Raw genomic sequence first — 18,905 nt, forward strand, 5'->3', positions numbered from 1 at the left:
TGTCTCCAGTGAATAGTGACAAGATGAAATAAATAATAAAAAAGGTTAAGAAAGTCATAAGAAACACAGAGCCCATAAAAGATCGACACTGAATGTTGAATGTTTATTTCTGGATGGATGATCTTGTGTACACACACACATGCAATCTCCCAAGTTTGCACAGGAAATAATAATCATGTAAATAATACCGAAATAAATCTGTACACGAGCTGTTGTTCTTTTTAGTATAAGAAGATATTACTAAAAATCAAAAGTAGAAGACCAGAGGGGTGGGCTTCGTGGGTGTGTCTGAGTACAAAGTGAAGCTGCTGAGGAAGTGAGAGGGACGGAGGACAGCCACGGAGGCGGTGAGATGGGCGCTCTCCTGGACAGAAGTGTGGGAAACAGGGGAGAGGAATGCCTCCGTGGATGCAGGACGGACTGGGCAGCTGAGCACAGGATGCAGAACTCCAAAGAGGCAAAGGTCTGCAAGCACAGAAGAGGGGCATGGGAGAGGACAATACTCCAAGTGCTTTTTACAATAGCCTCTTGTAGCATCAGAAATACGGCCCACGTGGGAGATGAATGAGGATATCTAGTGTTTAAAAACATTAATGGAAACGTAGAATTCTGGGGGGAAAACGACAAGTCTTGAGAATCACCCTTTTCTCTGAGAGCCAACAGCACTTATTATCTGCATCACTCTAGTCACACTTCACTGGTGATGGTGAGGACCCGGAGGATGACGTCAGCAGCGATTACCTCTCATGGTCTTCTTAGGTGCCAAGCTTTGTGCTCAGCACTCTCAGCAATTTATACCCTCTAGTGTTAGTGGGTAAGGCTGGTTATTTGCTCTTTTTCACAGATGAGGAAAAAAGAGTCTCAAGAAAGTTAAGCAGTTAGAAGCACAGGTCTGCCTGACTCATGACTGCCTTTGTACCACCGTGACCGTCCCTCCCCGCTATCATATATTGTTCCTCCGTAATTCCTGACACCTTTACTTTTCTCTCTACCTCCACCCTGGAGAGCATGGACTGCATCCCTATGCTTCTCCTACACTCTCATAAGCTCTGGGAACACAGTAGATCCTAAGGAAAACATCTTTCTCATTGGTGAAAGGCAAGCTGAGAATGATTTCCTAGCAAAACAGACAAGTAATTCTAAAGTAAGCCTTTATACATATTTTCCAACTAATAGAACTACATGAAATAAATGCAATTTGAAGTTCCAGGCCACAAAGTAAAAAAATAAATCAAATAAAAAATTTTTAAATCTGGTATTACTAGAAAGCACACCAATATCATTACTAGCATTGGGGATTTAATATTTTAACCGTAATCACCTTCAACACTAAAAAGTAAAAGAGAGAGAGAGAGTGAGAGAGAGAGAGAGGACAAAACAAGCAAAGACCTAAAGAGAAAAGGTAAAACAAAAACAGTTAACATCTGGGACCAGAAAAACATCTAAAGTGGACACTGGTACACTGGTTTTTAGGTGCTGCACCTCCAAAAGCTCCAGATTCTAAGGTACTAAGGCACACTGATCCATTCACCCACTATCACTTTCTGTACCTCAGTTTACTTATCTCACACTGCACTGGCTCCTATCTGCTATGTAGAGGTACTTGTAAAAACATTAAATATGCTTTGTGTTTGGGCAAAGCCTCTCTCTAGGGAATCTACAGCACTTTCTAGATTAATTTTTTTATTTATGTATTAATAATTCTCACAGCATTCTCCCTCCTTCTCAATTAGGGTAATAATATCCATCTCTTTTGAGATAGGCAGGGGGTGCCGAGTGATGGACATAAAGCAGACATTTAAATAAGGAAACCATAACATAAAAGCATAATTAAAGTATGAAACCAAATCGACTAAGGATTTTTAAAGAGATACCACGGTTGATAGTGACCAAAATAGCAAACTTGTTTTCCCTCCACTCGGAAACATTCATCTTTTTGTAGTTAGACATGGCACTTGAAAAATATTTTCAGGCATTTTTAAAGGAAGTTGAAATATGAAAAGTGTGTGTCTTGGTGGCTGTCCTGAATGAACCACCTCATTATATCTCTATTCCCCTGAAATGGATACAACATAAATCAGAGGATGCTGGCTCTTCTCCAGAGTTCCTCTGTGTATTTTTGGTTTGTTCTCTAATCAGAGTTCTCTGGATTTCCTAATACAGATTCTTTCGTTCCCAAGAATTGACCATCTCAAAGACAGTATATGATTTCTCAGGGAACGTGAGACAAAGCCAGTGGAGACATTTACTGTTTCACAAACATTCTGGTTTCCTTTTGTCCTTTCAAGAAAACAACTTTAAACCAATGCTTAGCAAAATATTTTGGGTCACATGAATTCCCAAAGATAAGCTTTATGTAGGAATGTCAGAGAAGACTTTTGAAACTCAAGTCCCAGGAATGACGCTAAAGAAGGGAATTAAAACCTGGTCTTTGGTTAGCCAGTGATAGCACTTAACACTGTATAAAAAGTCTCTCGGAATACATGTAGACATAGACACAGATGGACAGTAGATAGATGTAGCTCTATTTCCCCTTTGATTGTCTATGTCCTCCCAAATAGAATAGGAGCCCCATGAGGATAGGAACTTTGCCTTCCGTGTTTCCTCTACTACGTGCTCAGTATTTATCAGTGCCTATAAATTAGTAGGTGCTCCATAAATACTTGTTGAACACTAAATGATTGAACATTGTGAAGCCATTAATCACCATTATTGATTAGAATAAAGGTTCAGTAAAGTCCTTTATGAATCCCCCAAAAGAAATAATCACCTCCAAATATTTTTATTTTGTCCCCACAAAATTCCTGGTATCCTCATTAAGCATCAAAAAAATAGACTGCCCAATTCTGACCAAGAAAGTAAACATATCCCTAAATTAATGCAGTGAATTGTATAAAACAAAACTGCAACAAGATCATCTTTCAAAATAACAGATTTGGGGAGAAAAAGACTAAATAAATGTATTTATGCTTTTTTACACTCTATATTTTAGATAAACTTTTCAAATGCTTTTCACAGTATGTGGCTCTTGCGCCAGCACGGCCCCCTTAAAGACCAGATCCACCTTGACGATCTAGGACCTGGAAAAGCCCTGATGAGCTCGAGGTCCAGGGTATTCCAGAAGGAGAGGGCCGGGCACCAGCAACGCCAGCCCCTGTGGTGAGAAACTGCACAATGAGCTCTTTCTCCAGCCTTATTACACTCGTTCAGTAAAGAAGAACATCACCCGCTACTCTGCATTGGCCTTGAGTTGCTGCTAGTTTGTTGGAAAATAAAAATACAAGAGAAAAGAGAAACTAGATACATTTATGGGCACGACTGAATGCTTTCTATCAAAGTTGGCAGCTTACAGGCTGTGTAACTGTTTGCTTCTTGTTAACAAAAAGGGGTAACACTTGGTCAGAATCTTTACCTATGGAATTAGGAAAGAAAAACCTAAGCACCCAAAGACTGACAGGGGATTAGACAGGGAATGAATTCCATTTTCACCAAAATGACTTTTAGGGTCTTTCAAAGTTCAAAGCTATAAGATATTAAGCATTAGAACGTTTTTGTGGTATAGTTTACATCTGCATACTGTATACATTGACCCTTGCACATACACTCAGTAATTCCTTGTTGACATGCCCGTTCTGGACGCGGGATGCTGCAGAAGTAGGCTCTACAGAGAATTAAACGATACCTCTTTAACATGAGGCACTGCACTGCTGTTGCTGACGGTCTTTCAAGGATGCATTCATACATTGTACTGTTTTAAACAGAACTTAGCAAATATAATTTCCATCTCTTTCTTGATGACTCAGGGCCAGCGTCACAAGAACGGTCATTGATGTGCTGCCCAGTAATACAACTCTGCGTCTGCTTTTTAGTTTTTCCGTTTCTGCTCTGGACATGAGGCTGTCAGCTGTCACTTCTACAGTCACTGAGCATGTTTCTAACAACTTGCCTCCACATGAAACTGCCTCTAGTTTGCTCTTTCTAATTTGTTGTGATCTGGAAAAACAGACAACATAGTTTGTGAAAACTTACTGATTTAGTTACCCCAAAGTCTTTTATTTATTTAACTGTTTTTGTTTTTGTTTTGTTTTTTTGTTGCTGTTGTTGTTGTTTTTCTTGCTCTGGTTTCATACTGAATTTTGGAGACTTGAAGTTATAATAAAATTCTACTCCAGATAAATGAGGTTTTCCTACATTCATATTAGATGGTTAAAAGAGGACCCTGAAGTCAGATGCATTTTGATTCAAATCCCAGCTTTGTAAACAACCAGCTGTGTGATCTTTGGAAAATCACTTAACCTCTCTGGCCATCAGTTTCGTTATATGGGAGAGGGACACAGGTAGAGGGACTAACTATTTAATAGTGTTATTGTAGGGATTAACTGACATAATAAAGTTAGGAACAGGTCTCATCTTTATCAAACACTCAAAAAGTGTTAGTTTTTATTACTATTTAATCTTTACTATTGCCTGTAGACTCACACTAAGGTACTTAAGTGCACACTTATTGCACAGCAAATATATCTAAATATAAACTATCCATGAGTTCTTAACAAGAACTCAACCACAGACTTTCTATTTGGTAGAACTTGGAAGCATCATCAAATACATTTGTTTGAGCATTTGTTTGAATCTATGACTGGGGAAGTAGAGCCATTCAAGCAATTTTCATTAATGACTCTGAGATGCAAGGCTCTGTGCCAGGCATGGTGGGAAACCAAGCTGAATTTAGCAAAGGTCCAACCCTCTAGGGTGAAGACATGCCTGTAAATCATGATGAGCAAAGACAGAAAGTTGTAAGTAACATAGCAAGGTACAGATAAGGCAATAGAGGAATTTAGACAAAGGGAAAATATTCTATATCTGAAGCCGTCAGGGAAGGTTACATGGGAAAAGGTGGTATTTGAATTGGATCTCAAAGGGCAAGTAGATACGGACAGAGAGGAGGGAAAAGCATTCTGGAGGGAGGAATGGCATGAGCAGGACAAGAGTGTGAGACAGAAAAATCAGCACAGGCACAAGGAACAACTAACAATTCAATGTGATGAGAGCACTAGTGAAGATGAAGAGTGGGCAATAATGTCAAAAAGAAGAGCAGGGGCTTCACAACAGGGTGCTTGAATCCCAAACTGAGGAGCTATGGTTTGGAGAATGCAGAAGCCAGAGAAGGTTTTCTGTGAAGTAAGGCTTTAACTCATTCAGATCATCAAGGAGCCATTCCAGAAATTAGCATTGAACACACGTATGAAATGAAATCAACACAATCTAGATATCCATTTTCTTCATAAAAGTCACACAACTGCAACCAAGTGTGAATTCTGATTTGATTCATATTGAAATTAGAAATGCATCACACTTTCATGGCTCCTATTATCAAGCTACAGGCACATACCATCTGAACGCACTGTAAACAACTAGCTGGAAATGTCATCTTAACATCATTTTTAACTAGCCTATAATTACCAATACAGATAAAGGAAACATTTCAGGTGCCTTAGTCGTGAAAAACAAAAATATAGACTTAAGCATTTTAGAATAAAGTGAACATGTCTCTAACTATATTTAAAAAGCCATTAGTAAAAATATGTAATCTGTTCTATTCTTTTTAATAGGCTTACTCATTTAGAAAAGAGTCTTATAAAATAACTTGGGCTTGAAAGGCATTCTTCAATGTCATATTCAAAGTTTGATGTAACTGATTCAGACTGCTCTTTTAATCCTTTATAAAAAAAGTTTGAAATTTTGCATTAAGCAAATAGGCGGTCAGTCAGTATAGATTGTACATAGACTTTGTAATTTACATATTTAAGAAAAACTAGGCAACTAGGGATTCTTTCAAATCTATGTTTTGCGTTTTTTTTTTTTTTTTTAAAGATTTATTTATTTATTTAATTTCCCCCCCTCCCCTGGTTGTCTGTTCTTTGTGTCTGTTTGCTGCGTCTTGTTTCTTTTGTCCGCTTCTGTTGTCGTCAGCGGCACAGGAAGTGTGGGCGGCGCCATTCCTGGGCAGGCTGCTCTTTCTTTTCACGCTGGGCGGCTTTTCCTCATGGGCGCACTCCTTGCACGTGGGGCTTCCCCACACGGGGGACACCCTTGCGTGGCACGGCACTCCTTGCGCGCATCAGCACTGCGCATGGCCAGCTCCACACGGGTCAAGGAGGCCCGGGGTTTGAACCGCGGACCTCCCATATGGTAGACGGACACCCTAACCACTGGGCCAAAGTCCGTTTCCCTCAAATCTATGTTTTAATCAACTTTCTATGAAACTTATGTATGTAATATATAGGCAAAACAAACGGACACAGAATTATTTGTTCTATTACATTATTATGTTTATATTACAAAATTTTGAGAGGTGAGTTTTTAAATAATTTGTCATTTATTAATTTTTATATTTTTATTTAACCAACTATATCCAAAATATTATCATTTCAGCAATCACTAAAGTTATTATTGATATTTTACATTATTTTCTTATAACTAAGTAATCAAAATCCAGTGTGTATCTTACACTCATAGCAGTTCTCAGTTCAGATTTGCCACATTTCAAAATGTTATCATTTTGGTACAGATCAGTGTTAGAGGATTTTTGAAGTTATTCTCAGGATGAATTTGAGAGAGATTTTTTTAGATAATTCTTTTCCATATTTCCTAATTTTCTTTTTGGTTTTAGCAGAATTGTATTTGATATGCAACGTGGTATAGATGACAGTCATTAGAGTGGTGGTGCCACCAAGTATCACATTTAGGAAGGTTTGGTCTTTGTAAGGAAGTATGTTAAAAGACTGTGGCAGGGAAACGGACTTTGGCCCAGTGGTTAGGGCGTCCATCTACCACATGGGAGGTCCGCGGTTCAAGCCCCGGGCCTCCTTGACCCGGGTGGAGCTGGCCCATGCGCAGTGCTGATGCGCGCAAGGAGTGCCCTGCCACGCAGGGGTGTCCCCCGCATAGGGGAGCCCCACGCGCAAGAAGTGCGCCCATAGGGAGAGCCGCCCAGCGCGAAGGAGGGAGCAGCCTGCCGAGGAATGGCGCCACCCACACTTCCCATGCCGCTGACGACAACAGAAGCGGACAAAGAAACAAGAAGCAGCAAAAAGACACAGAAAACAGACAACCGGGGGAGGGGACGGGAATTAAATAAATAAAAATAAATCTTTAAAAAAAAAAAAAAAAGACTGTGGCAATATCATGAGAAAATCTGGTACAAAAGAAAGCTGAACTGGGGGTGAGACCAGTGTCAGGAGAACTCGACTGTAATCCCAGCAATAAGTAGCTTATGCTTTAACCTGTGCACCACTGTACCTCTTTGGAACCTCTTGTTCTTCACTTAAATAAAAAAAAGTTGCACTTGGTGACTGGAATGGTTCCTCAAAGTCCTCAAAATTTTCTAACTGTACATGTAGTTCAGGAAAAAAATCAAGGTGGGATAAGAAGGCCTGGGAAATTTCCAGCAAGATACATGGAGAAGTTTAGCCATTTATTCTTTAATACCATAGAGGACATTCCTCTAAGCTATGTGTACAAATTAAAATGGTAAGTAGAGATAGAGAGGAATAAGCAAGAAATAAATTACTGCCTTTAAAACCTTGTTTTCCAACTTTGGGATGCAAGTAGTAAAATCCTCTGAAACTGCCATTTACCTAATTATATTCACCCACAGGTTACCCTTCCAGTTTCTTTCAACTTCTCACTATCTCTGGAAATGTGGATGGAGAAGACATTCATCTTAAGATGAAGACAATATATAGCCCTTGTGTGAGGCTAATTGAGCTATACAGTGATGAACTTTGGCTTCTCCACTCTGAGCCAAGTGGTCCAGGCAATCCTTAAATATAACTGCGCTACACGAGCTCATGACATAATGCCAAGTGTGCATTTGGGTAAAATCAAATGCAAAATATTAGAGAAACTCTGTTTAAAGCCTTGCACTAAATATTCCTGGTCAAATCCAAACAAATGTTTTGTGAATAATTTAGACAATTTTCTTACATCTACACCCACCCAATCACTTCATGATTGAATTTTATGATTTTGCATCATTATATGATATCCAAATGTGCTTCAGCCTTTACCCAAATATCTTCCTGCAAGGTGGACCCTGACAAAAAGGGTTCTGTAGTCACAAAAGTTTGGGACATGCTGCATATCTTAGCATCTTAAAAGCACTGCAAAGACCTAGGACAAAGGCTGGTTGAATTTGTTTGACTCAACATTTCCCAAACTTATCTGGAAAAATCTCCCTCCCTCATTTCCCATGGGTACTTATTAATATCCCAGAGAATTATTATTCCATAGAACTATCTGGAAGATGAATTAGGACAACACTCTGGTGGAAGCCTCAGGCTTAAATCAGAGTTGAGGCATAGAGAATAAGAATATTGACTGAAGACATATCAATAGGGAGGTCCAATTTTGTAGCTAATTAAATTGGGTTGATGAAGTCCACAGAATCCTTTTGCAAATAAATATGACATTTGCGTATTGTCAGTGCATTCTAGAAGGGAAAGAACAATAGTGGAAGAAAAGAAGCTACTTGCCACCCATCACTGCTCTTTCCTTCTTACCTTGGGGATTCTACAGGGAGTAATCTCTAAGTAGGAGCAATTCCTAGAATCATACCACTGGTTTCAGAGATGGTTTAGTCTAAACCCCGTACCTTCAGGTGGGGAAACTGAGGCCCAATGACCAACACTGACTAAAATCTAGACCCTATGATTGAGCAAGGGAAGAACTGCAATTAATATACAGGTCTTCCGACTGGCTCCATGCCCACCCAAGCTCTTGCTTGGAATATTTCCTCAGTTTCCTCTACAACATGCTCCCAGTCACTCCCAGCATAGTACTTCCTTTGCAGACAGTTTAAATGCCTTAAGATAATTCGATTGAATAAGAGGATTAAGACAACCTACAACACTTAGCACAGACATAGTAGGAACCTGATGGGTCGTTTCAATGGCCTACTTCTGACTATACTACCATCTCTGCCTTCTAGAATCCTGTCTTGAATTCTAAACCACAAGTTTACTACTGGATTATATAAATATATAACTCTAATTTGCTTCATGTCAGCAACTAGCCTTTCCAAATAAAACGTCAAATCCCACAAGACTAAAATTTCTCTTAGTCATCCCATAGTACCTGTAGAGTGCTAGACAACCAGGAGGCAAGCCAACCAAAATTCATTGTTTAGAAACTGGAGGAATTCAGAAGTAGACATTAAAATAAAGATTCTCTCTGCAGACCAGGAGCATGAGCCCTCTCCTGCTCCAAATCACATGCTGTTGGAAAAAAGAATAACTAAGTACATCTCTGGTCAAGAAAAAAACTCATCTCACATTAAACACTAGCACACAAACCTATTGGCTTTCCTGGTTTTATACATAAAATAGTACAAAGATTTTTTTTTAAGTTTTTTTGGAATAAAGCAGAGTAAGGAACACAAGAGAATCAGTAAAATAATTTACTATCTAAAAAGAGGGAGGGAAGTGGACTTGGATAGGGTGTCCGTCTACGATATGGGAGGTCCGTGGCTCAAACCCTGGGCCTCCTCAACCGGTGTGAAGCTGGCCCATGCGCAGTGCTGATGCGCGCAAGGAGTGCCCTGCCACGCAGGGGTGTCCCCGCGTAGGGGAGGCCCACGCGCAAGGAGTACGCCCCATAAGGAGCACCCAGTGCGAAAGAAAGTGCAGCCTGCCCAGGAATGGCACCACACACACGGAGAGCTGACACAATAAGATGATGCAACAAAAGGAAACACAGATTCCCGGTGTTCCTGATAAGAAAAGAAGCAGTCACAGAAGAACACACAGTGAATGGACAAAGAGAGCAGACAACTGGGGGGGTGGGGGGGAAGGGGAGAGAATGAAATAAAAAAAATAAAAAGAGGGAGTGGAGTCAGGGTAAATAAATAATGAAAGAACAAGAATAACAAAGACTGCAAACCAAATTTATGAGAAAGCCATGTATTCACCCCCAACTTAGGAGCTCCCAGAAGGTAGCCCTGAGTTAGGAGCAACGGAGTGCCACCTTTCTCTTCCCTACCTCAGGGGCCAATCAGTAAACTAAACTGAACTACTTATTGGCAAAACAGTAGGTTGATAGAGGAACAGCACAGATGAGGGTAAATTAAGCCAATCCTATTTTCTCTAGCTCTTTCTAAATCTCTTTAGCTAAAAATAGACTCTAAATAATAGCATCAGCTGCTAATTTAAAATGTTATCTGCTTACCCTGGCCCACAAGCTTGCTTCCCGAGAAGAGATAAAAAGTCTCCTCACAAAGTACTGGATCTCAGAGGGAGCCAAACCTCAAGAGCATGTGGTCCAGGGGAGAGATAGGGGTCCTACTCTATAGATGCCACCCAAACCGGTTGACTGTCTTTCCTAAGGTTGCTTATGCAAACAAAGACAGAGGCTGTCATCCGTCCTAGTGCGCAGCCTTCATGTCACAAGGATGAATTCTTTCTAGAAGCCAATGGCTCCAACCACAAACATTTACACAACTGGAAAATGAAGGGCTCCCTCTCAACCCTCTGATTCTCTACATGCCAATGCCACCTTACTTTAGAAGGAGATGGTAATTGTTAAGCCACCCCAGCATAAGGCTTCAGCGGTGATACTGGGCCATACCCTGCCCTGATGAGGTAAAACCTACAGTATGAAGCTAAATCATGGAAGGCTAAGAACACAAGCCCTGGAGTTGGCTGTCTGGGTCCCAATCTCATCGCCACAACTTGATAAATGAACAACTTATTTAACTTCCTCAAGCTCCATTTCTTCAGCAGCAAAATGAGAACACTGTGTGCACTTATTGTGAGGCCTGTAGGAGAGCCATCCCAACACTTAGCACCATGCCTGCCTCAACAAATGTCAGATATGAGTTATACTCTGCATGTTTCCATAGCTTTTTCTTAGTTATGTTCTCTTAAATCTGTACAGCATTGAGTTCCGATTTTATCCAATGCAAGCCTTGAGAAATGACCCTAACCTTGTGTAGCACTTTGATATTATTGATGAATTCCAAAAAGAAATATTGGATTATGTTTGTAAACTGGTCTTTTCCTCTGGGTGTATTAGATTATATTGGATTCAGAGGTGTCAGTAGGGCATTAAGTTTCTGCCCCTTGCTGGGTAGGGACTCACAAATAAAAGACATGGCAAAGGACAGAGTTAGAGGGTTTTTAATGTTGAGTTTATGTGTTCGAATTTGATGCTGAAGACTTAAGTTGGAACCCCAGGAAGTAAGCACACAGAGGAAAGAGAAACAAACCCTGGGAAGAGCCCTGAGCCTGGAAAGAAGCAAGCCCTGAGAAGAGAGGAACCCTTCACCTGGAGAGAAGCAAGACCTGGGAAGAGAAAAACCCAAGAAGCCTGAACCCTGGAAGACATCAGCAGCCATCTTGCTCCAACACATGGAAACAGACTTTGTTGGGGGAAGTAACCTATGCCTTATGGCCTGGTATCTGTAAGCTTGTACCCCAAATAAACACCCTTTATAAAAGCCAACAGATTTCTGGTATTTTGCATCAGTACCCCTTTGGCTGACTAATACATCTTGGATGATACTTCTAACCCCTAGGAAAGTAAATGAGGCTGTGTCATTTCATTTGATTAAAAACAACAAGCATCATCATTATTAATATTATTGGTATTACTCCAAATTCTACTACAACCCCCCTGGCACTATTCCTGTCTTTTTTGCTCTCTTCACTCTTTCTATCCTTTTTCTCCTCTCTCAAAAGTCCATTTCCTCTCTCATTAACATTGTCTTATTCCTTTTATAAAAACAGCACAATATAGTTCAAATCCTATCTCTGGTGCTATCTAGCTGTGTGACATCGGAATGTAGTTCAAATCCTATCTCTGGTGCTATCTAGCTGTGTGACATCGGGCAAGTTTCTTCACTTCTCTGATACTCGGTTTTCTCATTGTAAATTGGGAATAAGAAACCTAACAGAGGACCATCATAAGGATTAAATAAAGGATAGCCATGAAGTGCCTACACATGACAAATATTAAATGTGAGCTGTTTCTCAATTTCTCTCCATCATACAATGGATTTTTGGATTTGGGACAGTACCAAATTTTGCATGTATCCCAACCTTGCACTAAAAGGGAGAAAAAAAAATCATGTCATTTAAAATCTGTGTGAAAACCTATATGTGTAAATATGTGTTTACAAATATATAAGTTTAGAATATTAGTAAAAACATTCACCTCTACCAAGACTTATGTTTATGAACATCAAGGCTATTAGGAATCTATAGCCCAAAGTAAAGTCTTCTGTTCCAGATATCCAACTGCTAATGCTGCAGGGGATTTATTTATTTTAAAAGAATATCTCCTCCCATATTTTGGGAAACTCCTTAGTAAGTTTCCAAAGGAAAACGGTCAGAGTTGGTTTACGGCATAGCCATAAATGAGAGCATTCTGGGAGGGAAGGGTACACAGAAAAGAAGCACGTGTCCCCCCAGCCTCACCTCCTGGCTGGGCTCACCCAGACCACGGCAAAGGGCAGAAGCAGTGGTAGTGGAAGGGTGGAGGTGGGAGGAAGGGAGAGAAGGACAAAAGTATTGCTTTAACGGGTTTTTCTTTCCATGACTTGTGTCAATTTTGTTATATGGAGACAGATCCTTGGAAGCCTTTTGGATAAATCTTAGTTACTTCTAAACCCCCCTTAGAAAAGAGGGTAAGAAAGTGGGGGGATTGAGAGGAGACAGAGGGAAATGGACTTGGCTCAATGTATAGGGTGTCCACCTACCACATGGGAGGTCAGTGGTTCAAACCCGGGGCCTCCTTGACCCATGTGGAGCTGGCCCACGCGCAGTGTTGATGCGCAAGGAGTGCCGTGCCATGCAGGGGTGATCCCTGGGTAGGGGAGCCCCACGAGCAAGGAGTGCACCCCGTAAGGAGAGCCACCCAGAGCGAAAGAAAGTGCAGCCTGCCCAGGAATGGTGCCGCACACACGGATAGCTGACACAACAAGATGACACAACAAAAAGAAACACAGATTCCTGGTGCTGCTGATAAGGATAGAGGTGGTCACAGAAGAATGCACAGTGAATGGACACAGAGAGCAGACAACTGGAGTGGGGAAGGGAAGAGAAATAAAGAAAAAATAAATCTTAAAAAAAAAAAGAGTAAAAAAGAAAGGAGACAGAGGAAGTTTGCCTAAGGACAAGGTAGAGGTAAAAATGAATGATTTCCTAATGTGTCAAAGTCCTTACTCTACTATAGTGGACTGGAGCTCAGGTACCAGGGTTTTAAAGGAAGCTTCAGACCAACCCACTTTCTTCTCAGAGGCTCAATAGGACCTCCTGCCAAAGTACATTCTGAGACCCACTATTGAAAGTCTCACTTTGACTGCAATGACATGAAGCAAGGAGTCAATGTTATGTTCTTCTTCCCCTCTTCTGACTTTCATAAAAAGCAACAAAAAGAGGGATGGGAAGTGTTGATGATACTATCCTCAAGACCCAAACATGTAGCCAAGTCAGCAGGCAGGAAGACACAGGGCTGGCAGCAAAATATGCCACATACGTGATGCTGTTCATTTACCACCCAGTAGTTCCAACTAAGAATGGGGTGCAGTTGGCAAAGGAGAACTCAGTCTACCTTTCCTGCCTGGCATTTTTCCACTTGGACAAAAATTAGTTGAGTGGATGGAGAAGCCCATTTCTGATTCAGCTTTATGAGAGTTTTGATTCTTAGGCCAAGTGCAAGCCACTTTTGGCTGTACGGGAACTACAAAGGCAGTGACAGTACAAGCTGGCAAGAGGCTTGTCTGAAGGGCTTTACTGTTAGTGAGAAGGGCACATGAAGACTTTTTAAAAAGGACAGGCTCTGCTTTTGGAAGATAACCATACCCAACTACTATAGTCTTAATTCTCTGATGATTTCCATGGTCCCAGTAAAGAGAAAAAAACACAAAAAATATATCTAGATGGGCTAAACAGTGGTGTGACAGGAGGGTAACTAGAATGAGATAGAGTTCTACCTCCAGTTCTGCTACTGACTTCTTTGTGTAGCCACATACACATCACTTATACTCCATGGGCTCTGCTTGGCTGCTTTCTTGTTGTGTAACTATTTATCTCTAGGCCTTAGTATTTTCATTAAGAAGAGATAGGTGCTAATAGTATCTACCTCAGACAGCTGTGAGAAGATGGAGATGATCAACATCAAGAGCTCAGCACAGAGCCTAACATATGGTAAGTGCTCAAAAAAATTTAGTGATTAATATGACTACTTGTAAAACCAGTGAACTGAACAAGCTCTATGGTGACTTTTAGTCCCAATGTTGTTTTTCATTCTAAATTCCACTAAAGGTGAAAAAGAAAGGGTTCTGGGCATGCTGGTTGAGAAATCTAGGCTCACAATTTAGAAAGCATAGGCAAGTTTTCCACAGCATCTATATAATGGCGATGTTTATGGTTTTTAATCTTGAGCTAACACTGATAATTACCAGATAAGTCAACTGGCAGGTTAAAATAATGATCACAGTTCGTGGAAAGTACTACACAGATTGAGTATACAGTCATTTTCATACGGCTGCAGTCACACTCTGTGATGCCTGAGAGCTGAAAACTCCTGGGGCTGGAAAGAGCCCTGGGTTCTGCTAAGTTCCCCTGGCAAATCGCTCACTGATGAAGAACATCGACTAAGTGCAAAACCACCTACACCTGGATGATTGCATTCATTTGAACAGTGCTTCTTGTGAAGATTGAACTATAGTAGACTCCATCTAGAATATCCACAGATTATTGCCTTGTTAAAGTTTAAGTGGCACTTAGCCTGCTTGTATCTATTTTATGACTTTGCATCTCCTTTCCATTCTCTTTGTTCAAAAGGACCCTCATACCATGGCAAACCCAAAAGGATAAATTATAATACAACACAGAAACTCTCCTGATGTGTTTGTGGCAAAGAATGGAAGTCATTCCCATAGAAAGTACTGCCTCCTGGTAAACCCAACCCATTTTTCTTAGTTTCTCAGAGTTCTGTAGACTGGAGCCGGCCCACCCTGAGTGACACCTCGAAATTCTATACACTCTATTAGAAATTCCAGTGTAGACAGTACCCTCAACTAGACCAAACTATTAGATATGAATGTTCAGACAACACCTACCTCACTCCAGACCAGCATGGTACCGAATATGACCTGTAACCCATCAAAGAAATTGTCCCCTATGATGATCACAGTGGCACCTCCCGTCGTCCATCCTTCACTCGGGCTGATGGCTTTGATACAGGGGGTAGCTGCTTTTCAACACACATGAAAAAGAGAAGGAGTCTGCTGTTAGAACCAAACTTTAATGATGGGAGACTTGAGAAAAAGAAAAAAAAAATCTTTCATCTTTTTTACTAACACAAAGTCCCTCAAGATCCCAGCATTTCCCAGCTGTGTTAGGACCCAAAACCAAGGGTGCAATTTCAGTTTAAAAAGAAGCATTCCCATTGTTTCCATTAAAAATACATATATTTCCCAAAATTCTCTATCCCATCTGAAACCTTATGCAATAAAACACAAAAGTAAATTTTAATTTATGAAATACTAAAAATTGAAAAACAATGGGTGACTTTTTGGAACAAGCTAGAAAACATGTATGTTTGTTCCATAATTATTACATCTTCTGAAAAGAAAACTCAGCATATTTTTAGATAAGCATGTCTGTCCAATAGGAAGCTAAGAAAGAAAGGAGGCTGGGGCAGGAAATTATGCTTGCTCCATGCCTTTTGTCAACAATCCTGATATAGAAATATCCCTCTTTAAAGGTTATTAAGATTTTCAAATAAATGCCAGGGATCCCATTTCACAGAAGCAAAGAATGCAAGTCTCTCAGGATGAACTTTTGAAACCAAATAGCTGAGTTAGGGCTGAACCACAGAGAGTCATCCATATGCCCTTGACTTCATGTCCTTCCCAGACATAAAACCTTAGAACTGATTTTTTCAAACTTTTATGTCTCTTCTTTTTCCATTATAAATGGCCCTTGGAGATGAGAAATCATTTATAAATACTGAGATTTCAAACAGAGTGGAGGTGGTTTGCACTGGTAAGCATGGCATGCTTTCCACAGAATTGCTGGGGCATAAATGGAATGTTGGACAATGTCTTTGAAATCTTTCAGAGGCACCTTTGTGCCACCAAGGATTTTTAACTCCACACTGCCATGCTGCTGTTCTCATGATTACTTTTAATGAACAGCAACCAGGCAAAGCCATGGAGCTATTGTGCAAGGAGAGAAAATAGGACTCTCCTCCTTAGGAAAGTCTATTAAATGTCCAAGACTGATGTTCCAAGTATTGAAACCAATGAGAGCACCAGTTAATCTTACGGAAAAAACTGGCAAAAAAAAATTATTGTACTTTGTCAAATTTGGCAAATATCATGTTTAACTTTTGCAAGAAGAGAAAATATTAAGCCTAGCCCATTGGGACCATTGCTCATGTGCCACCACACAAACAAGGAGAAAGTGCTTGATTTTGACTCAAATTAATATAAAATTGCACAAAGAAGTTTGGAAATATCAAAACCAAACATTTCTTTTTGGCTGAACTCGCAGCAATGCATTTACAACTGAAACTGGGCAGCTCAGATGCCTTTTCTCTCCTCCACTTTCTCCCAGAAAAACAACGGAATTAGTAAAAAAAAAAAAAAAGTAAATGAATCACAACTTGGAAATTTTTGCTCAGTTCTTAACACATACAAAGGTTGTGCTCATTATGTCACAGGCATAAGACTTTTTCTTAAACAAATTTTTCTTTAAGAGTAAAAATGTTTGAGTACTTCCAGAACGATGGTAGACTATGATGCATGATTTCAAACAAACTACAAAAGAAATAGTTCATATTTTAAAACTAAGTTTCTTAAAATATAAGCAATTTGGAAACATTTTAATTAATTTCCCACAATCTTGATGCTGTACTTAATTCCTAATTCAGTATATTCAGTTGCTAGAGTAGACTAGAAAAGGTTTTGCTGAAACCCTGGATACTTCCAAAGAGAATGGGATATTGGTAACCAGTCTTGAGAGAGCACTGCTTGATGGCAAAGTGTGGAATCCAATGGTGTCATCAAACTCTACGACCTTTTGAGTATCTACACAAACCACATAGCAGTGGTGTTGCTTATTATTTGTGCCAGCTTGGGGATTTCTTTTAATTTTTATCTTTTTTTACTGGAGAAGTTGTGGATTTACAGAACAATCATGCATAAAATACAAGATTCCCATACACCACCCTATTACTAACATCTTCTATTGGTATAGTACATTTGTTAATATTGATGAAAGCACATTTTCATAATTGTACTATTAACTACAGTCCATTTCTATCTTTTTAATGATACATACATATCTCTTCAGATAAATATGGTCTCCTGCAGACTTTCTCACCATTGCCCAACAGGGGGCAGAAGGGTGTGCTTGTGTGGCTTTGAAAGACACTCCAACAGCCAGAGCATTATAAGAACATGGTCAAGACCTGCTGGTTTTAGACTTGACCCCGTCTCTATGCTTTCCTTTATTTCTTTTGTGGGTACACAGAAGGCGTGTAAATGTGTGTGTGTATGTGTGTGTGTGTGTGTGTGTGTTTTCAAACACATCTTAAGGAAAGGGGTAATGTTTCCAAATTCTGTGAGCAGCCATTCAGACACAAAGCTATATGTCCACTTGTCAGAGGCAGGAAAAAGCATGAAGCTTCCAGAGCTAACCTGGTAAAGAGACAATATGTGACACCATCTTAATCTTTTAGAGAAAAAGGCCTTGAAGGAAGTAACCCAGGAAAATAATGCCACATCCCTCTATCCACCCTACCTCTACACTCAACACCAGCTTCCACACATGCTTAGAGACTGTGTGCCATGCTTACAACAGGTAAGCATGGCAGCTATCCCAAAATTTAGACCTCAAAGGGGTCTAAAGATGCTCTTATACATCTGTTACGTCATATCAGCCGTAAGAGGAAGCTCTGTGGTACTTTTCCACTGGCAAGTTCGGAAAATCTGTAAAAGAAATGTGGGCTGTCCCACAAGAGAAAGGGGTGGGGAGGGGTTGCTACTGGCATTTAGGATCTGGAGGGCAATGGCGCTAAGTATCCAGCAATGCATGAGACAGACCCCCAAATGAAGAACTCCAAAACGCCAACAATGCAAGTTGGAAAACACCGTGACTAGCTAGAAGAATCAGACCTAAGAGCAGACCTAAGAGCAGATCTCATGCTTCCATACTGGACCAGACAAGAAACACAAATGAGTACAGCAGCTCAAGCCCTCAGAACAAGCAGACTCAGAATTGGGGAAGCAATGGGAAATGACAGAGACACTGGTGAATTATGGAACAAAGCCTCATCTAAAGGGGGCAGCCACTACTTCACTCCAGCTGGCGTCACTTCCCACAAATGCAGACCCAGTGGTCTGGTCTTCTGATCTTTCAAAAGAAGTCGGCAACTCAGATTTTTATGTGAAATTTCTCAATCTTTAAAGATTGGCAAATAATTCATATTTTTTAAAAGTGTAGCCCAAACAAAATATTTATGGGCTGATTCAACTCATAAGTTGCCATTTTACACTCATACCCTAGAGTCACAAACTTGTCAAACCAAAAGCAGACCAGGGAATGCTTATAAATGTGCCCAAAACATGACCACCAAAATGTTCAAGCCGGTATTGACAACACAAAATTCCAGGGTCTAGATGTTCCCTCACTTTAACAGTGGGGAGGTTGAATAAAATATGGAATGTCATTAAAATGAACGGGAAAAAAAATCTAAAACTTCACTTAGTAAGTGAAATAAGCAATTTGCAGACTAATAAACAGTGGTGATCTTATTTTTTTAAAAAACTACACATACGAGCCTGTATGTGCATAAGTGTATATGTGGCAGGGGGTGTAGTTATGCATGAACAGGTA

General features: G+C 40.2%; 1 protein-coding gene across 8 annotated transcripts in view; it reads right to left on the bottom strand.

Annotated features, from left to right (window-relative positions):
- The window catches only part of EBF1 (EBF transcription factor 1), a 391,714-nt gene that overhangs the window by 88,673 nt on the left and 284,136 nt on the right, over positions 1-18,905 (bottom strand). For 4 of the 8 annotated variants that reach the window (XM_004453513.4, XM_004453515.4, XM_004453512.4 and 1 more), the window contains exon 9: positions 15,122-15,255. In XM_004453513.4, the coding sequence (XP_004453570.2) occupies positions 15,122-15,255 (134 nt within the window). The remainder of the gene's footprint in view (positions 1-15,121; positions 15,256-18,905) is intronic. The other 4 variants (XM_004453516.4, XM_004453514.4, XM_023587399.3 and 1 more) reach the window with 1 other exon arrangement.

Source organism: Dasypus novemcinctus, chromosome 2 (assembly GCF_030445035.2).
Source record: "Dasypus novemcinctus isolate mDasNov1 chromosome 2, mDasNov1.1.hap2, whole genome shotgun sequence".
Taxonomy (NCBI): domain Eukaryota; kingdom Metazoa; phylum Chordata; class Mammalia; order Cingulata; family Dasypodidae; genus Dasypus; species Dasypus novemcinctus.